The sequence below is a fragment of the Trifolium pratense genome, linkage group LG6 (genome assembly GCF_020283565.1).
Source record: "Trifolium pratense cultivar HEN17-A07 linkage group LG6, ARS_RC_1.1, whole genome shotgun sequence".
In the NCBI taxonomy this organism is placed as follows: domain Eukaryota; kingdom Viridiplantae; phylum Streptophyta; class Magnoliopsida; order Fabales; family Fabaceae; genus Trifolium; species Trifolium pratense.
The window spans coordinates 25,662,609-25,684,707 of NC_060064.1; the positions used below are offsets into that span (position 1 = coordinate 25,662,609).

The 22,099-nt window shown below is 35.9% G+C and overlaps 2 protein-coding genes across 2 annotated transcripts; one reads left to right on the forward strand and one right to left on the reverse strand.

The window, feature by feature from the left end:
• The first annotated feature begins 10,559 nt into the window (after positions 1-10,559).
• On the forward strand, positions 10,560-11,587 carry LOC123888427 (Werner Syndrome-like exonuclease). The gene has a single exon (XM_045937491.1). It carries the CDS (start codon positions 10,682-10,684, stop codon positions 11,393-11,395), a length of 714 nt encoding a protein of 237 aa, XP_045793447.1. The 5' UTR covers positions 10,560-10,681; the 3' UTR covers positions 11,396-11,587.
• A 9,621-nt stretch (positions 11,588-21,208) lies between these two features.
• LOC123891982 (Werner syndrome ATP-dependent helicase homolog) lies at positions 21,209-21,847 on the reverse strand. The gene has a single exon (XM_045941840.1). It carries the CDS (start codon positions 21,845-21,847, stop codon positions 21,209-21,211), a length of 639 nt encoding a protein of 212 aa, XP_045797796.1.
• Between the last annotated feature and the right edge of the window lie 252 nt (positions 21,848-22,099).

Below are 22,099 nucleotides of genomic sequence, written 5' to 3' on the forward strand. Positions count from 1 at the left end.
TATTTGGGCTAAGTCATTTGCTTCTTGGTTTTCGATCCGAGGCACGTGTTGAATGTCACATGAATCAAATCGTTTTAGTAGCGAGAAGGCAATGACAAAGTATTTCATCAAATGTTCTTGAATGCATTTGTATTCCTTTGTCAATTGTTTTATTACTAACTCAGAATCTCCTCTGATTTTAACATGTTTTGCCCCCAAGTCCAAAATAATCTTTAGACCTACAATTAAAGCCTCGTACTCGGCTTCATTATTGGAGCATGTTCCATTAATCTTGTACTTAAATTTTGTTGGAATCTTTAAAGGAGAAATGATTAAGATTCCAACTCCTGTACCATGTTTGTGCTTCGAGCCATCAAAGTACAACATCCAAGGTTCATGTTCTACATATGTTATTGGGGTCTCAGTCACCGAGTGGTCAACAAGAAAATCAGCCACTACTTGACCCTTTACAGCCCTCAGGGGTTGGTAAGTCAATGAATATTCAGTTAAAGCTAAAGCCCATTTCCCAATTCGACTATGCAAAATTGGTTTTAACAACATATGCTTAATGATGTCAAAATGAGAATAAACATAAACATGAACTGGTTTGATATATTGCTTAAGTTTGGTACAAGAGAAATACAAACATAGACAAAGCTTTTCAATTGGACTATATCTAGTCTCAGCATCATTCAAGATTCTACTTAGATAGTAAATAGCCTTTTCTACGCCATTTTCATCCTCTTGTGCGAGCATGCTTCCAATAGTCGAATCTGATGCTGCGATGTACAACTTCATTGCTTTGTTTCGAATAGGAGGCATTAAAGTTGGAGGCTTCGACAAGTATGCCTTAATATCATCAAATGCCTTTTGTTGTTCCATTCCCCATTCGAATACATCACCTTTCTTGAGCCTCAGCAGTGGAGAAAAAGGTTGAGCTTTACCACTTAGGTTTGATATAAACCTTCTCAAGAAATTGACCTTTCCTAGCAAAGATTGAAGCTGTTTCTTCGTTCCTGGAGGTTCTGTCTCCATGATAGCCTTTGTCTTATTTTGGTTAATTTCTATGCCCTTCTTATGCACAACAAAGCCAAGGAAATCTCCTGCATGTACACAGAAAGCACATTTCAGTGGATTCATTTTTAATCCACATTTTCTCATTCTTTCGAACGATTTTTTAAGATGTTCGATATGTTCATCCTGGGAAGAGGATTTCACAACAATATCATCAATGTAAACCTGCATAAATATTTCGATAAAATCATGAAAAATTAAGTTCATGGCTCTTTGGTATGTTGCTCCAGCATTTTTTAATCCAAAAGGCATCACTACCCACTCATAGGTGCCTAAAGCACCAGGGCAACGAAATGCGGTTTTTGGCACATCATCTTCATCAATAAAGATTTGATTATAACCTGAATAGCCATCTAACATACTCAAATATTCATGCCCTGCTGCTGAATCAACTAACATTTCGGCTACAGGCATGGAATATTCATCCTTAGGTGTAGCATTATTCAAGTCTCTAAAGTCTATGCAAACCCTAAGTGATCCATTTTTCTTAATAACAGGAACAATGTTAGCTAACCATTCCACATACCTGGTTGTTCGAATGAACTTGCATTTGAGCAACCTTTCAATTTCTGCTTTGATCTTTGTCATGATTTCCGGTGCAAACCTCCTTGGAAGCTGCTTTACAGGTTTCTTATCTGGTCGAAGGGGTAGCCTATGCTCCACAAGATTTCTGCTTAACCCAGGCATTTCGTTATAGTCCCATGCAAAGCAGTCTCTGTATTTCTTAAGCAACTCGACCACTTTTTCTCTTAAGGTTGGGTCTATATTGGCACTAATGTAAGTTGGCCTTTTAACAGAGCCATCTCCAATATCAACCTCCTGCAAAGGGTCTTGGGCTTGCATTCTCTGAATCGAACTATGTGGATCTTTCTCAAAACCCAAAGGCTCATCATCATAGATGCAATCTAACCTTTGCTTTTTCCCATCATTTACTTCACTAGCCTCCAAGGCCAGTTCGTTCCTTAAGTCATCATTGGCTTCGACAGCCATATTTTCTTGAACATTAATGGCCTCAAGAGCCATTTTGATTCTATTCTCGGCTGCGTAAGCCGTAATTCGATCCCATGCTGGGGACTCAATCATCAAACTCATCATGGTTGACCCATCCAGACACTGGTGGGTATGCATCCTCACACAAGGGTTTCTCTATGTCTTCCCTCTCCCAACAAAAACCATGGGTTGGATGTAACTTAACTGAGTGGTATACATTTTTCGATACCACTTCATTTGGATCGAAGGCAGCATCTTGCTCACCACAAGGAGCAATCGAGGCCAGGTTTTTGTCGAAATTCTGTAAAGTCACAGTGCCTGTCTCTGAAACATATGCACTCTGATCTGCTTCTACGTTCTCGACTAAACCATCTTCTCTCCAGATGATTAATCTTTGGTGCATGGTTGAGGGAACAGCTCCAACACCATGTATCCATTCTCTACCTAATAACAAATTGTAATTAGGTTTGGCAGCTATGACCATAAACAAGGTCTTTCGAACTGTACTACCAACACAAACTTCCAACTGCACTGCCCCCAGGGAATGACCAGTTTTTCCTTCATAGTTGGCCAACACCACATTGTGGGAATGAAGGTCTGTGTCATAGAGACCTAATTTCTTCAACATGAAGTGAGGCATGATATTCACCACAGCTCCTCCATCCACTAAGACTTTGTTGATTCCCACATTATTGACTTTTGCCCTAATGAACAAAGCCTTCAAGTGGTTCTGCATTCCCAGATCTGGCTTCTCGAAGACAGCTTTTTGCTCTTCGACACAACCATTTTGCATAACATAATAACACATTGGCTTATGATCAGCCAAATTAAGGGCTTCGAAGTCCTCTTCCAGCTCATTGACTTCAGTAGGCACATCATATTCCAGTGGCAGAATGGACACCACATTGACCATGACATCAAAATCAGACCCCTCATCCAGGAGATCATCATCCTCCATGTCATCCTCATCTTCTGCCCCTCCTTGGGCATTTTCAGCTATGGGCTCTTCCAATATTATGGAGAGCCTCTCCTTTACTGGCCTCTTGGCCATTTCAACCTTTTCAGCCTTCTGGGTTGCTACAGCCTTGCCCCCAGCCTCAGCCTCTTTTGTTGTCAACTTTTGTTTCCTCTGGAACCTTCGCCACTGAGTGCGGGTCATAGGATTTTTTCCCTTATAGTTATTCCTATAAGAGTATTTGTTGACTTCAGTGGCAGCATTCACTGTTTCCTTCCCAGCTACCACTTTTGAACCCTTGGGTTCAGATACAATGTTCACATTAACATTGCTAGAGCTTCCATTTTCCATCATCCTTCGATTAAAAGTGACGTACTGTCCACTCACCCATTGGTTAACAGGTGCTCTCCCAGATGGTTTGAAAGTGTTTTGGGGGCCTAGCCTCTGATGGATCGAAAGGCCTTTGGTAATAGGCTTTCCCCAGTTGGCCCCTTTGTAGGGCCAAGCTTTTTGATTTGGCCTAGATTTTGGCCATTTTCTCTTGTTTTCAGCATAAGGTACAACACTTTGAAGGCCTGCAGTAGCCTCTTTGTCACACACAGCACTGCATCTAGGGCAAAGCATCACTTCAGCATTCTTCAGCTTGCACCTATTTAGGAAGTCCACCAATTCTTCCTCAGCATTGGGGTACACCTCACGTACCCTCTTTTCATACTCCTCTTCAGGCACAGCCTTGATTGGAGCAGCAGCGTCTATCACTTCAACCATGTTGCAGTCATAGACTTCGACATAGGTAGCGTCTGCAGGTGGCAAGGGATCTGAATCTACCTTCATTGGAGGCTTTGCCTTATCAGCATACTTCAGCCTTCCTTCATTCAGCGCTTTTTGCACCAAATCCCTGAAAACAACACATTGATAAGTTTTATGTCCCAAATAATTATGAAACTTACAATAACCTCTTTTCTTTCTTTGTTCTATTGGTGGTATTTTCATATCTTTTGGCACAATAATTTGGCCGTCAGTCACCAATAAATCAAAAATCTCATCACATTTAGTAATGTCGAAAGTATAAGTCTTTGTAACAAACTTATCATTTTTTGGTTCGATAGGATTTTTTCCATTCGACGGCCTCAACAATTTGCAAGTGTAAGGAGGCCCAGGCTTTAATTCAGCCACATTAATATCACTATCATCGAAATCTAAGTATTCATCACTCATTTCATAATCAATTTCATTATCATAGGAATCAACAAAACCTATTTCTTTCTTTTTCTGAAACTTAGAATTTCTAACTTTTTCAGCTTTTAACCTTTCGATTTGTCTCACTCTGTCAGCCAACTGTGACATGTCTCGAAGGTATTGGGTATCCAATTTCTTTCGAATTGAATAATCTAACCCACCAGCAGCCATTTCCACTAGCTCGTGTTCAGGCACTTGAGTAAAGCACCTGGATTTCAGCAAACGAAACCTATTTAAATAGTCATCAATTGACTCTTGGTTTTTCCTTTTTACGCTGGCTAACTCTTTCAGACTTATCTTGGTTTGGCCCATATAAAATTGCTCGTGGAAAATCCTTTCCAATTGGGCCCAACTATTGATCGAATTGGGAGGCAAAGTTGTAAACCAAGTAAATGCATTCTTGGTAAGCGAATTAGGAAAATACTTCATTCGCAAATTTTCATTATTCGCCAAATTCCCAGACTCAGCTAGATACCTGGCAATATGTTCTACGGTTGACTCATTAGTGTCCCCGGCAAACTTAGTATATTTTGGGACTTTCCAACCTCTTGGTAACTCGGTTTGCAGCACATATTCAGTGAAGGCAGAGACAAAGTTTGGCCTTCGACAACCCGTGTTTAGGCCGTTTTGGGCCAAAATCGTTTCGACCATGTTAGCCAAATTGTGTTGGCCAAGCAAATTATTGTTTTGCACCTCTCGCACTACCTCGTCAGGATCCTGGTTCCTCCTAACCATTACCACTGGAGGGTTCTGATGTACCACTTGTGGATTTGGGTTCATAACAGGAGGGTTTTGATTTACTAATTGAGGCATTTGATTAACCTCGTGAGGATAATAGGTTTCCTCTTGTACAACTGGTGTAGGTGTTGGGTTAGGAACTGTTTCAGTAGCCACATAGGTTGGCCTTTGCTGCACTGGAGTCGAAGACATTGCAGGTAGTATTACTTGTGGAGTAATGGGATTTACTCTAGGAGGTGGTGGGGGTGTCCCAAAAAAATCTGCAATTCGACTCATTTGAAAAGCCAACATTTGATAACTCTCGTTGGTATTCTGAATTAATGGATTAAACACAGTACCCATTTGTTGTGTTAAGAGATTAACCATTTCATGGTTGCTCTCATCCATTTGTTGTCTCAAAGACAACACAGATGCAGTCGTTAAGGGTGTAGGAGTTACCCTTGACGAAGTATACCTATCAGATTCGAAACTTGGCATCCCTAAACCAAGTGTAGGGGGAGGCCCATACATAAAACCCTGACCTGATGGTGGTTTCGAACGTCCAAAACCGGCAGTTACGGACGGAATTGCCATAGTTGGAATTGGCAAAGTTGGAATAACATCATGCACAGTCGAAATGGTTGGACTGGAGAATATTGGAACATTCACTAACTCAGATGTTACCAAACTTTGTGGAGGTGGATCGACTCCACCACTCAAACTTGCTTCGCTACTCATCGCACTAGAACTTGGAGTTTTACTAGGATTAGATCTCTGAGTAGTTTTAACCATAACCTAACTTATCATGGGTTATATGCAAGTAACAAGTTTTTTATTCCACAATATAAAAATAAACACAACTTTAACAAACACAAAACCAGTCCCACTGGGCGTGCCAATTTGTTTACGTTGGAATTTGGTAAACAACCGCTAGTTTAAGTATTTAAACTCGCGAGATCAACTAGTAAATCTCAGGACAATTTTGTGTTTGTTCGTTTCAAGAAAACGGTTTGAAGGTTCATTTGAATAAGGAAACGAACACTTAGGAATTAAAATATTTTAAAGCATACAAGAGAAACTAATTCGAATCGCCTCGAAGCAGCAGTTTCTCAAGCAAGTATCTGGATTCAGACTTAGAAAAAATTACTGGAAAACAAATTGCATTGCATTGAATGAAAAACAATTACAAATAAAGATGGTTCACAAAACATACATTTCTCCTTCGAATTCCGTTCGTTCGATCGCTGAGTACTTAGAATTTTTAGAGAGAATGTTTGTATAAATTTTGTGACCCTTGTTCAGAATGAAAAACTACTATAAATACTACTACTAAGTGGTAACTGTTCTTCGATCATCTGGACGCTCCTCCATTTGCCACGTCGACCACGTTTTCCACTTTCATCTTTCATTCCTTCAGCGCGCGCCAAGGCCTTTTGGGCCGTTCGTTGTTCCTTCTTTGGGCTTGGCCCAGCTCTCCATCGGTTCGATTTCGCGCTTTCGATAGCTTCCTGGCAGAACCAAAATTGGACGCATTATCCATATCTTTCGAAGCGCTCTTTGGCTTCGACCTAGCTGGCTTTCGACGCCACTTTTGAAAGTTTCATTTTGACAATATCACCTCCAAATAAATATTGGACCCACCAATTATATTTAATTGATAAATACCAAATTTACATCCAACAATGTCCCAACAAATATTTTTTCGCAGATGGCCAGAATCGAATCCATGATCAAATGGTTAATGGCTCAAATACCTACCACTTGTGCCACACTATGTTGGTTTGACAAACCTACTATGTCTCTAAAGAAATCTTCTAGACAATAATTAAGTAATTGATCTAGACAATAATTAAGTAATTGATCCCTCCAGACTAATCCCTAAATAAAAAATCCAATGGCTACTCTATCAAAACAAGTGTTTCCTTTGTAAATTGTAATATTGAAAGTATAAAGTGGAAGTTTCTAATGGATTTGGTAGATACAAGTTTGTAAAAAATCTATGCAAGTATTTTGTACAATGACAAGCTAATGGATTTGGTAGATTGTTTGAGGTATTGGCTTACAAGTCTTTAAGACTAGCTGCAATGGGTGTTGAGAGGGGGTGTTTTAAACATGCAAAACCACTACAATGGGTGTTTAAACAGGTGTTGAAATTGAGTTGGAGGAGAGAGGAGATTAAACCCTCCAACAGAGTTTAATGCCTGCAGAATGGCCCACACAGGGACACGCGTCCCGTTGCAATTTGGTCTTCTTCAGGCGCGTGGCATGCACGCGCGACAAGGGAGAGTGGCGCGCAGAATGGAAAGAGAGAGAAGGCAGCTTTGGATAAGGGGCGCCACGTGGCGTCTCCTGATTGGTTCGGTTGGATTTTTATCCATTTAATACTTTAAACTCAATTATTTCGGTCCAAATTAATTTTTTATTTTTTTATTTTTATATCAAAATTCATGATTTTTTTTTCTCTATAAATAGAGACTTGGTTCATTTCATTTGGACACAGAAAAAAAAATCATATTTTTCATCATCTTAATCTCATTATTACCTTTCTATTAGTGTTTAATTTGAAGTTAATTGTCTTTTTTGATATGACATACTATCTAGCTGATGGTATCTACCCTTCTTATCCAACATTCGTCAAATCGATTAGACTTCCTCGAAGTGAACCAGATAAGTTATTTGCAAAATATCAGGAAGGATGTCGAAAGGACATTGAACGTGCATTTGGAGTGCTTCAAGCTCGATTCAAAATCATCCGTGAACCAGCTCGCTTGTGGGACATAGAAGATTTGGGTCTCATCATGAGGACATGCATCATATTACACAATATGATTGTTGAGGATGAACGAGATTCATATATTCAACGTTGGGCCGATTTTGATCAAGGTGAGGGAAGTGAATCTAGTACACCGCAACCACACTCGACCGAGGTGTTACCCGCTTTTGCGGATCATGTGCGTGCTAGATCGGAGTTCCATGATGCAAATGTTCATCATCAATTGCAAGCAGATCTAGTGAAGCACATATGGAATAAGTTTGGAATGTTGCGTGATTAAGAAGATTTGTATCGTAATAATTACGTTATTTGTGTGTTGTATTGTATTTTAAATTATTCGCATTGTAATAATTACGTTATTTATGTGTTTTTATTATAATTGTAACCGGGAGTTTAATTAATTATAATTGATAATTAATTTTAATCGATTATTTTTATCGTATAATTATAATTTAATATTAATCGATAATTATAATTTTATGTAAAATGATAAAAACATAAATATAAATTTAAATAAGAATATGAAATAAAAAGTGGTGGGGTAGATAAAGTGGTGGGGTAGAGTGTTTAAAACAAAAACTATTGGAGTGGTAAAAGTTGAATGAGGTGTTGAGGTATTATGTGGAAGAGAGAGAAGATGATGTGGAGGGTGTTTTAAACACCCACCATTGCACTTAGTCTAACGTTACCGAGAGTTCCTCTTTTATAGGAGATTCAAATATAGACGTTTATGAATACTTAATCGTACACAATCTGACTGTTGAAAGTTAACTAGCTACTTACTTTCTTTACTCTATCTATTCATCCTATTTTGATGAGAACTTCGTAATCCTTTTTCGTAGGAGGAAGTATTCGTTGAGCTTTCTTGGGAATGACATTTCTTCAACATTGTTGATCGTGAGCATGCTTCCTGTAACTGTTCGGGCACCTCCTCTTATATAGTAGGCGGTCCGACACTGTATCTCACGATCTTCTCTATCACTCTGTATGATAGAGTTTTTGTCTTCTGTGAAAATCAAAGTGCATACCCACTACCCATTGACATCCCTAGCAGTAGCACCCATCCTTCATTAAAAAAATAAAATAAAATTGATAGCACCCATCATCCTTAACAAAGATTAGTATAAAAAAAAGTAGTACTAAACTTGTTTTTAAGTCATTGTCAACAAGAAAAATAAAAACCAAAATCAATTACCACCGACGGTCAACAATAAAAATCAATGAGTACTACTCAACTTTCGATTTAGTATTGAGAATAATATGTCTAAATCTTCTCAGCCGCCTCCTGCTTCTCTAAACCCTAATTTATTATTTTCTTCATCCACCAAAGAAGGGTGGTTTTTGGGTCAATTTTTGACCCAAAATCACCCCTCTAAGTTGTTTTTTATTTTCTTTTCATTTAAATAAGTGGTTTTCACATATTTATTTGTTTTGATTTGCCTTCTACAATGTATTTTGTTGTCCCGTCTTTGTGCGGTGTATTGTTTTGTTCCGTCTTTGTGCAGTGTTTTTTGTTTCAGGTTGAAGGATAAATTTCGATGTAGTGCAGATTCAATCAATGTCGACTTTGGTCTCATCAATGCTATAGATCTTGAGGCATGAATATTTCGGACACTCCAATATAGTCATATTTAAATTTGAAGTCATATGCAATTTTTCGTTTTATGCTATTAATTAACATGAATACTGTGAGTTTGTTCGCAGATTTATCCTTTTTGTTTTTAGCGACTTTTAATTTGTATTGCATCGATGTACTCTATCAATTTAAATGAATGAATATCATTTATTTTAGGTAAAAAAAAGTCTAAATATTTTTCAAAAATTTATAGTTAAATATAAATTAGATTTATATTTAAAATAAAATATTATTAAAATTTAAGATTTATAAAGCCATTAGGTTTGGTTTAGTGATGAGGGGTTTCGGTAGTATGCAAGAGATCCTGAGTTCAATTCTCAGCTCCAATTTTAAAGACATATTTATAATTTATATCCCTCTGTTTTTTTAAGTGTTTTTTAATGTCAGATTTAACGTTCTTATTTAACTGTCGCTTTTGTATTTTAAGGGTACGATTCGTCAATTATACCCTTTGTCAATTACTCTTATATTTTTAATAAAATTAATTAATCCTATATATTTGGAAAACTAAAGTTGTTTTTTTTTAAAAAATTGTTTTGTACATAACATATTACATTTTTTTTTTGTTTTTACATAATATATTAAATTTATTAGAAGGAGAAAGTGTTTGCAAAAAATAAGAATTTATTGGTGAATTAAAATTATGGTATAATACGAAGATAAGTTGCAAAAATATATTTTCTTAATTTATTGTTACCATTTTTTTTCCAGTTGATAGATGAAATGACAAAGCCATTGATAACTCACACACAAAGTGAAGTGACCTGTGTTCGAACTCCGATCCTGAAGTCCGACACTAACAATTTCGACATTTTTACCGGTTGAGCTAGAATTTGTGGACTTAGTGTTACTATTACAGAACTCTTAAAAAACATGGAGGGAGTATTTATTATTTAAAAAACAAGATTTATTTTAATGTAGCTCTAAAGCTATATAAAATTATGAATCATATACGAGAATAAACACTTCAGACCAAATGTTAGTTGGTTCAGTGGTGATTGACGCTGAACTTGGTAGGAAGAATCACGGTTCGATTCCCGCAACTATATTTGAGAGGGAACTGAAATCACTTAATATCAGAATTCGTCCGAACTTTAAACTACTAGGGACCATTCCTTTAGGAACTAGAGGGTGAAACAAAAAAAACACTTCAGAGTATTATTGGTATAATATAACAATTCTTCATAGTACTGCACTGCTCAACTTTCCCTTTCGCACAGTGTTTTTGTTAACGCGTTTCCTTCATATTTCGTCATTGTGTTCTTTCACCATACCCACTCTTCTCTTCATCACTAAACTATAGAAGTATTAATTCACAATGTCAACAATCATCAGAGACCGTAACGGCAATCCCAACCCCAACCCCAACCCCACACCACCACCACCACAATCCATCACCATCACAATCCTCGACCACTCTCTCCCATCCTCCACTCACAACCTCTACGACATCACCTTCGACTCCATCTTCACGATCCAAACCCTCCTAACCTCCACCCCTTCCATAGTCGACGCCTGGTTCCTCGAAACCCACCGTCTCCATCCCTTCCCTCTCCTCGTCGGTCTCGACATCGAATGGCGTCCTAACTTCCAACGCGGCCAATCAAACAAAACCGCCGTCCTCCAACTCTGTATCAACAACCGCTGCCTCGTTTTCCAAATCATCCATTCCCCTTTCGTTCCTACTTCCCTATTAACGTTCCTTGCTAACCCTAATAACAGATTCGTTGGAGTTGGAATTAAAGAAGATATTGAGAAGCTTCTAGAAGATTATAATATTAGTGTTGCGAATTTTGTTGATTTGAGGAACCTTGCTGCTGATGTGTTGAATGATCAAGAAATGTTGAGGACTGGGATTAAATCGTTGGCGGTACGTGTGATTGGGAAAAGTGTTCAGAAACCAAAGAAGGTTTCGATGAGTAGATGGGATAATCCTTGGCTTTATGCTGATCAGGTTAAGTATGCTACCGTTGATGCTTTTGTTTCGTTTGAGATTGGTCGTCGTTTATATTCTATTCAGAATCAGAATTGATTTCAGTGATTTATGTGTGTAGTGTGTTTGGTTTTGTTTTGTTTTATTCTGTGATTTTTCAGTGTTGTAGTATTTGGGGAATTTTTGTGTATATGTGTTAATGACAGTTATTATTTCTGGATTTTGGATTGAAGTAATTAAAACTTCAGATTTGAAGGATTTAATATCATTTCTGTATGTTTTTCTTTTGAATCTGTGATTTTGTGTGTTGGATTCTCTGTGGGTGTGATGGATTGAGTTACAATTGTGGCAGAATCTGACTTATATGCTGATTATTACGTAAATAATGAAAGAGGAATGATATTTTAGCAGGAAGGAATCGAAAATTTTGATGTGAATTTAAGAGTTTTCATTTGACAATTGCTCCATTGTTTTATGGCTTCAAAACTTAGGACTAAACTGATTTTAGTATTAGTGTTAGTATCTGTGGCTGTCACATAAATGGAAGTTTCTCATTAATCTGAAGCACAGACACTCCTCGGATTAGGCTAGTGTTGGACACAGACACTTATAATTACATTAAATTGTGTCATTTTCTTAGATTATTATCAGTGTCAGGGTCCGTGTCGTGTCCGGTTTCCGTGCTTCTTTGCAATAATATGTTTGGATTGACTTGTGGACAACTTATATGAACTTATTTAATGGTAGCACTTAACACGGGTAGGGATGGCAAAAAAACCCAAACCCGATAGACCCACCCGAACCCAAACCCAAGTCAACGGGCGAAACCCGATTTGACTGGGTTTGGGTTTGGGTTCGGGTGACACCCGATAATATGGGTGTGGGTTTGGTATCAGTCAAACCCACACCCGAAACTCATACACCCACCCGAAATATTTTATAATTACCTAATTACCCCCATAGTCTCCCTCAATTTCCTTGGAAGACCTTAAATTTTAGTTGTAATTTAATTTCTTGAAAGTCTATCTTGTAATTTCTTGAAAGTCTATGTTTGAATTTCCTTGGAAGACCTTAATTTTAGTTGTAATTTAATTCAAAGTCTATGTTGGAATTTAATTTCTTAAATTTGCAAATTATTTTCAAATGTGTTGCGGGTTTGGGTTTGGGTGGAAAAAACCCGAACCCGATGGGTGTGGGCGTGGGTGTTGTTTTGCCACCCGAACAACCTTTGGGTTTGGGTTTGGGTTTGGGTGATGATTTCGGGTGTGGGTTTGGTAAGTGTGAAACCCGCACCCATGGGCGCCCGTTGCCATCCCTAAACACGGGTTGTTTGGGAGATGTTAAAAAACATCTCATAAGTTATTTTGAGTTATTTTCATAAACTCTAGTATAGGTTATGATAATAGTTTGACCATATCTTGTCTTTGACTGTAGAAGTAACTAATACACAATTGCTTATCTTATTCTTATCTAAATGCGCTCTAAGTAGTTGCTTGAAGTTAAAAGTGCATGATTAATTGAGGAAGGGGATAGAGTTGAAACTTGAACGTGCAGTAAGCTGATGGAGTGAAAAATTGTGAAAAGTTCTTAAAATTAATGTGTCTAGGAAGAACCCATTAAAACTGGTTAAGCAACTTCAATTGAGTTCACACTTGAAGATGCTCTAGGGAGGCGTTTGTTTCACAATAATCAAATTTGATTCTTAAAATACCTTTTCCTAACATACAATGATCATAATCTTATTATGTTTGGGTAAGAATTCTTGGATTGACTTAAAAAATAGTTTGCAAAAGGGAGGAAAATAAAATGCAGAGGGGTGATTTTAGGCCAAAAAAGGCCTAAAACCACCTCCTCACCACTCAAGGAAGAAGAAAAAGGAGACTTGAAGAAAAGAAAATTAGGGCCGGCTGAGAGCGCGCTCAGATATTATTTTAGGTACCAAAATGTTAGTTTGCAAAAGAATAAAATAAGAATCCCAAAAATCTTTTTATTGAGTTGTTATATTTATTTATTTTAAATACATTTGATACCCATTTTTGATAATTACACATTCAAAAGTAGGGACATCACATTGTATGTGCAAGAGCAGGGGTTCAAACCCTGGACATAGAGGTGGGAATAGACCAGGACGGTCTACAGGGGCATATGACCTAGCGTACATAAATTCAGATAGGCTAGCTTATTTCTTTAAATAGATCAGGCCTAGGCTTTCTCATAAGCCTATTTAGTTAAATAAGTCAGGCTGCAGGCCATTAAAAAAACCTTTTAGTGGCCGACCTATTTAAGTTAATATGAATAATATTTTTGCTACTATTATTATTTATATATTAAAAATTTTACTTTGATAAAATTATGAATTTATTAAATTTTTTGGCAGTTTATGTTTATTAATCTACATTAGTTTTTCACATAAATAAATATATGATTATAAACTAGAATTGCAATAACTAGAATTGAAATATGATGACATATATAGTTAAATTCTCTAAAATATCATGTTAAATATCAAAAGGACATTGATTTATTAGTTCACAAATATATTTAAAAATAAACATAATTTTTTATTTAAATATCATCATGTGAAACAAGTTTTTAAACATGATAACAAGCCACATTAGGCGGTCAAAAGGTCAGACTCGGGCCTAAAAGATATGCCTACGATAGGCCATAGGTCAGGCTTGGCAAAGCCTAACTCGGCCTAGCCTATTCCACCTATACTCGGACACCCCATTTATTCAGATTTAAGGTTAAATTTATAGCCAATAAGCTAGTTAACAAAAGAAAAGCAATTTTTATTTTCAAAAAAAAAAAGCAATTTTGATCCAACTTATCCAACCAACATAAATTGATTGGTGAGAATCACTTTTAGTAAATATATCCAAATATAAACCCATTTTAGTTCAACTTACTTTTAATTAAAATTAATTATGTCAACCAATCGTTAGTTTATCCTTTGATGATTGGCGCTGAACTTAGTTGAGAGGACCACGATTCGATTCCTCACAACCACGACCCGGAGGGGACTAAAATACTTGATGACAACACTGCCCTCGAATCACATTAAGTGGTCTAGAGGGTCAAATATTAACGGTGGGAAAAAAAATCAATTCTGTGGAACTCAATTGTTTCGGCCGCATAACCAAAATTGTTACACGTAAATTAATGTTCAATCTACCATAAATTAATGTCAAATATATCCAATAATGTGTTGTCACATCATTTAATGAATGTGACACATGACATCATGTATTTTTAAATACCATACATGATGTGTCAGTATATTATTGGATGCATGTGTAAAATAACTTTATACCGACGGTGCATATAATTTTTTTTTTTCGCTTCAAAAAAGAAGAAATTCTAACGTTCAGCTGAGTTAATTTTTTTTTGCATTGAAACGTTCAGCTGAGTTAATTTACTTGTCCCTCGGTACGCGTATATAGACCCTTCCGAGTCCCACTACATTCTTTCTTTTTCCCATGTATCACACTCTTTATAACCAGCTTTCAAAATACACTTCTCTATCTCATAGTAGTCTTCTTCTTCACTAGTAAAAGACTAATTTCAAAATGACACTTTTCCTGGCTGACCCTAACGCCCCACCCATCAACATGAGAACCAACCCCCCAACAGGCCAACACCCTACCTTATCAACCTCTTCGAACTTAATCTTGGTTTGGACACTCACAAACTCTACAACATCACTTTTGATTCAAACCACACAGTCCAAACCCTAGTCACCTTTTCCCCTGACCACACGTCGATTGCTGGTTTGTCGATACCCGACTCCTCACCGTCTCTTTCCCTGTCATTGGCCTCCATATTGAATGGGCTCCAAACAAACCTGCCACTATCCATCTCTGCATCAACAACATCTGCCTCGTTTACCAGGTCATCCAAGCCCCCTATGTTTGCCCCTCCCTCTCTATCTACCTTGCAAATCCTAAAATCAGATTCGTCGGTGTTGGAATCAAAGCTGGCATTGAAAAGCTTCGATCAGATTACGGTCTCCATGTAGCAAATTTTGTTGATTTGCGATTCATGACCGAGAGATATTGAGGAGTACTGGATTTAAAATGTTGGCGGAACGTGTTCTTGGGAAGGTTGTTGAGAAACCGCTGAGTGTTGTGATGAGTAGGTGGGACATTCCTTGGCTTAGTGATGATCAGGTTAAGTCTGCAACTCTTGATGCTTATGCTGCCTTCGAGATTGGTCGTCGTCTCTATACTAACCTGGTTTGATTTCAATGATTTCTGTGTGTCGTGGTGCGGTAATGTCTTGGTAATTTTCCAGTGCTGTTTAGTTTAATATTTCTGGATTTTGGAGTGAAGTAATAAGAACTTAAGTTATTAAGGATTTGGCAAAAAAAAATTATCGTTTTGGAGTGAAGTAGTTAAAACTTCTTAAGATATTTCTTTCTTTCTTTACTTTTCTATATTATTGGATTTGAAATTGATCTCGAATCTTTTATTATATTTGTTTGATTCTCTGTTGATGCCATGAATTATTTTTGGAAAAGAAGGATGTGATGGATCGAGTTTCGACAGTGTGCATGAATCTTGTTGAAATATGATGCACATTTTTAGATACCACTCATACCTATAATTTTAGAGAATAACTTAGCATTGATGCACATGCCTAGAATTTAATTTCTAGAACTAGAACACTTTAGAAGTTGATCATCGAATAAATCAATACCATATATGTATTAGGAAAATGTCATGAAAATTCTAGAATGTATAGCATCTAGAATATACCACTCATACCTATAAATAGGTAAACTATGTACAATTGTATTCAAACGTTTGAGCCCTCAATCACATAACATTGAGGGCTTCAACACACTATATGTCTCCTCCTGCAACTAATGTAACTATACTAATGTGTTGCCTCTTGTCTCTCATACAACCTATGTATCCAAGTGAAGAGCAATTCAATCTATTATTGCTCTAAGTCCTCACACTATTTGCTACTATTATCTTTCAACTAAGCATTCAATTCTATCCAACTATTTTCTAAACTCAGTTGGTCTTCAGAAACTTAATTAGGACTTAGTATCTCTGACTCGAATGAAATTTTTGTTGAGTTTTTTACCTTTAAGATCCTGATCTAAATTGACTTTACGATGTGTGTCAGCATGAGATCCTGATTAATTTAATTTGTATCTTAACAGCTAAATATAGATAAGACTATTCAAATTATACATTAATAAAATTTATATCATTGTGCGATTTGCAACTTTGACCGGCAGGGCTGAAACCGTTGATTCCAGAATTAATTTCCGAACTAAATTACGCGGTCCAACTGCCGGATATTAATGTTGAAAAAAAAATGCAAAAAAAAAATTGTCTTTTGTTTATAAATAATACCGTAAGGAATCTAAAATTAGGTTGTTGTCATTATATTTTTTAAAAATTTATTTTTGGAATCAGCCAAGTTTTATTATTGTGAAACAAACGCCTAAGCATCTTCAAATGTGAAGTTCAATGACATCAAGTGGTTCGGGATCAGTTCTGGCGTCAGTGGTTTCAGCCTAATTTGGTAAGATGAATTCAACAAAACATCAAGAGCATCTTCTTCATCTTGCATACGCATCCCTTTTTTAAGGCGTTGAAATTCAATAACATTGAACTCATTTTACCGTAATTGTTTTGGCTGTTCCTTTCACAAGAGTCACCACCAACCATCTTGATTGATAATTGAAAACAATAAAATACTGCTAAAAAATTACAAGGAGATAATAGAATAATTTGGGAAAAATCTAAAACTAATATTCATTGATAACAAAAATAAAGATCTACAGAAACTGCAAATCTACAAAACCAGAAAAGAGGACAACTGCTTGACCAAATACTAATCTACCTAAAGAAAAAGTACGAAAAATACTCGACAAGATCAAAAACTAAAAATCTGAAAAACAAATCGATCAAAATTACTCTTTGGCCTAACCATCTTCCACGCTCTACATGTGAGAGAAGGGGAGGATCACCAGAGGAACCATTCCGAATGTTTATGAGAAGGGTGGCAGTGGCACCACTCCAAACTCCGAGATCTCGATGGAGGAAGCTCAGGAGACAAACTTGAGGACGAAAGATGATTCGAGTCAAGAGTGATACATAACTGACTAGCTTCGAAACAAAATAGGACAAAAATACGACTAAACTATCACTGGCATAAGACACACAAGCAAATTATTGCAATGTCTTGACATTAAACATGCAAAATTCATAATCAGCAACAAAATTGAGAGTCAGCAAAATCGCAAAGATTTAGCTTTATTCGATTGTCTCAATCATAAAGGGCATTAGTTTGAGACTTTCGTGTCCTTGTTTGCAAGGAATGGACCAAGACCATCTGTGAGAGCTGATTTTGAGATTAAAGAAGCTTTCAAAAGGCAAAGAGCCTGCAATTCCAAGAAAAAAGTAATTAAATTAAATGTAACATACAAAAGAAAACATTTCATACGTATGATTTTAGACATTTCATATAATTGATTGCATTATAAAAAATCTCTATAGTGACTAATATATGAATAAGATCTAATTCAAGAACTTATAAAAAGAACTTATAAAAACAGTTTATTACATTTTTCATATGCTTTTTTCGGTTCTTTAAGATAGTTTATGAAAATAACTTATAACATATATGCAAAAACAATTTTCATGAGTTTTCGGCTTATTTTCATAAGTTTCTATAGCACTGATTATTCATAAGTTTTCGGCTTATTTTCATAAGTTTCAAAAGCTGATTATCAAAATAAAAGAAATTAAATAGACAAGAACAAAATTTACCTCTCTATTGCCAATGCTGATAACTCTTTCTTCCAAATTAGAGAGACGAATTTTTCTTTCACTCAGAAAGGAAAAGGAGGAGATGGAGGAACCTGGTGTGATGACTAATTCATCTGTTACCATATATGTTGAAGGATTCTTGATGTAATTTTTTCCACCAAAATTATATTTAACTTGCTTAGACAATAAATCTGCTTTGCAATTGAAATACCTTTGAGGATCCAAATCAACCATGCTCTTAAATAGATTATCTATGTTGTCAAGGCCAGAATTTCCATTTAACAAGTTCTCAACTGCTCCCAAAGGGAATGTCAAAAACGATAGTAACAAGTCCGCAAAGTCCTCTTCACCCAAAACATACAATATTTTGTTATCGTATTTTCTCACCGTTGCTTTTACTTCTATTGTGTTCCTTACGAGGCGTGCTCCAATGTTATCATCACGTAAATCCAATACATTGGCGCGTTTTGCATACTGAATTTCCAGTATATTCGACAAGAATACGTCTGTTAAAGGTTTTGAGGACAATAAGGCGCTCAGCACAAGTTCTAGTATCTACAAAAATAAGCAATGTACAACATTATTCATATTAGAATTACTCTATACAAATGATATTTAGATTCACAATCATAGCATATATAAGATGCGTATATATATAAGAGTATTCGGAATTTTCTAGATAGATACCTCCTTACGAGTGACCTCCACAGTTACGATCTTGATAGTATTAATGTCACCACATCCAAGATACTTAGGTAGAGAAATACAACTTTTAGAATTATCAGGCTTCACATTCAAATCATCCGAAACAGTAAAAGTTGCGGTCTTCGGAACAAAACCTCTTTTAGTAATAAAATTAACTTTACATAACTCATCTCTCATAATTTTAATGCAGTTGCATGTTCGTTTCTTAGGTCTAGTGCATTCTTTATCACCACACTTAAAAGACCTCAATTTCTCTGTGTCATCAATATTGAGTTTAAAATGTTGGCAATATCGTTCCATCGAGTTAACCGGTCGAACCAATAGTTCTTTTTGTAAGGGTGACCTGAAATTCTCTTCATCAAGATCGGTCACACTTTCATACAAAGAGCTTATGCTTCCAAACTTATAATCTTTACCTATAAGTCTTGCAATGGTGCCTAATGGCAAAGTTAAGAAACTTAGCAACCCATCAATAAAATCTTTACCTGCTTGAACAAATAGAACTTTGTTTCTCACTTCATCTACTAAAATTGTTATTGTAACATCTTTGATTGGAGCTAAGCAAATCAAATGACGTAGGGAATTAGTATCCATAGAGAAGAGTGAAATGATAAATCTAACAATGGATTGAGTTTTAGAAGTGATTTCTTAAGTTTGTTTGCATCACTTAAAAAGCAGACATTGTTACAAAATCCCTTAATTATTGGGAAATGTTAGCGGGTATAAGGGAAGAATTGTTCAAAAAGAAAACTTGTAATAATGAACAAAAAAAAGTAGTAAAAATAAAAAAAATTGTAAAAGAAAAGATAGGGGTTTCAGCTATGAATTGACACATGGGTATGTGAGGGAGAAGGAAAAGGTATTGTTCTTCCTAAAAAATTGGGGGATTTATTGAAAGATTTGTGTTATATATTATTCCACAAGAAAATTGACACATGGTTATCAGATGGTGAAGGAAAAGGTATTCTTCCAAGAAAATTGGAGATTTCAGTTATGATGTTTTTGTTTTTGATTAAAAGTTTTTTTTAGGTGAATAGTGCTTTTTTTGTTGTTGTTGTTGTTGTTGTTGTTGTTGTTGTTGTCGTCAATTTTGTCTCTTCTAGATTTACAAGTGTAGTTTTCAAAAGAATTGGTTTTTCCCATTTTTGTTGGCTTTTATCATCATTTTAATCTGATTTGGGGGTCAATTCTGGCATAGCTTGTTGCCCGTTTGCGTTTCACTCATATGTAATTATTTTGGATATCTAAAAAAATTCACTATTTCATTAACCATGAAAACGATGTTGTTCACCATATTCTTAACATATATTTTATTATCCACATTTACTACTTCATTTAGCTTACAATTAGGGAACTTGAGAAAGATGGCACAAACATTGCAAAAATATGAAATTTAAGTTTTTGTCATTGTGATTCCATTGGACCAAGATTAGATGAACCTCTTTGAATCATTACTATACAATTTGAAATTGCTACAAGAATTCAAAATTCTTGGGGAGAATTGTCCCTAGTTTCGAATTGTTACCAGGTACAATTTGAAATTACTATAGGAATTCAAAATTCTTTTGGAGTATCAGATAATTAATTGAAGAATTTCCTTTTTGACCGAAATTAATTAAAAAATAGGTATTACAAAACTAGTGGAAAGGAGTAACTATGAGGTCAACAAGCCAAGAAGCTAACTGAAGTTTGACACATTTTTAGGTTAGCACTTGGGCAAGTTTAGGAAAGTCGATCAATCAATACCGAACAAGTGAAGTTAGTTGAGCTAAGGGTTAAAGGAGTTGGAAGTCCAAGGTTCAAGTTCTGAAAAGGAGAAAAACTAATATAATTAACATTGTAATATACTAATAACTAACAATTTGTCATTAAAAAAAAATACCGAACAAGTGAAATCGACTACCAGGCAAAACAAATTTAATAGGCCAACATGATGTCAAATATAAAATAGGAAATCAAAATTAATTTGAAGATTAAGTAGCACAAAACCAAGTAACTTGAAGAAGAAGAAAAAACCACTATAGTAGAAATTAAGCATGATGCAAGCTAGCCGATTAATCCGTACATACCCCCCTTCACGTACTAATGATTAAGTGACCATTCTCACTAAGCATTTCTTCACTATAAATCGTAGTAAATATGGCAAAAATATTATTGATTACATGATTAATTAGAAACTCTAATGGCAATATAACTCTAAAGAAATCAAATTTGTTTCTCGGAGTCTCTCATTTAGATGTCCTGCTGCTGATTGATTTGGTAATTAGTTTCAAAGAGAACCTAAATGGCCTAAGCCGTGAGAATATTTTGGAGCGCCTAATAAGAGTCAAAGATCTCAGATTAAAATAAAAACTCTAACTATAAAAAAAAAAATCCAATACCATGGATTAAAAATCTAAAACCAAACTAAAAACAATCAAACCGTAGAAGAATAAAGAAGCCTTCCAACCTCAAACGAGATAAAAGCATCAACACATGCATATTGAACTTGCCTAATAGTAAGTGGAAAATTACTCCAGTCACTCAAAGTAATTCTCTTTGGTTTCTCAATCTCTTTTCCAAGAACACGCTTTGCCAATGTTTTAAGCCCAGCAGAATTCATTGCTTTATCATCCAACGTCTGAGCGGCAAGGGTACGAAGATCAACAAAGTTTGCAACGCGCAAAGAGAAATCTCTATCAAGTTTGTCTACGTCGTCTTTGATCCCAACACCAACGAACTTGTGATTTTTGTTGTCTAAAAAAGCAATAAGTGATTCCGGAACATATGGGGCATGTAGGATTTGAAAAACAAGGCATTCGCTGCCTATGCAAAGTTGAAGGACAGCGGCCGGGTAAGACACACCGCGATGATTGGCGCGATGATTGGTGAAGAGACATTCAACATCCAAGCCAACAAGGAGGCTGCTATTATTGTTGCTGATGCTTGAGAGCCATTTGTCAACCATTGATGGGGTATTTGTGACCATTGTGTGAATGACATCAGAGTGGAACAAAACATCGTACTTATTGTGGGTTTTGCAAGAGAGACCATAATCAATGGTGGTGACGGACATGTTGATGTTTTTCTGTTTTTGTAGTACGGAATTTAGGTGTAATATATTTTTATATGGATAAATTAAGTGTTATGCGGAGAATACTCTATATATAAAACTACAAGTAAAACAAATTTTTAAATCATATCTTTTAAAATTTGTCATAAAAAAAAATCATATCTTTTAAAATAAATAACAAACTAATGCTAAAAATTCTAATCAAATCCTAAATCTTAAATCTTAATATTATCTTATTTTAAATCATAAGTATTC

Bases quoted from the DNA above. Each gene is read 5' to 3' on its own strand.
- LOC123888427 (XM_045937491.1), top strand. From the start codon at position 10,682: ATGTCAACAATCATCAGAGACCGTAACGGCAATCCCAACCCCAACCCC.
- LOC123891982 (XM_045941840.1), bottom strand. From the start codon at position 21,847: ATGTCCGTCACCACCATTGATTATGGTCTCTCTTGCAAAACCCACAAT.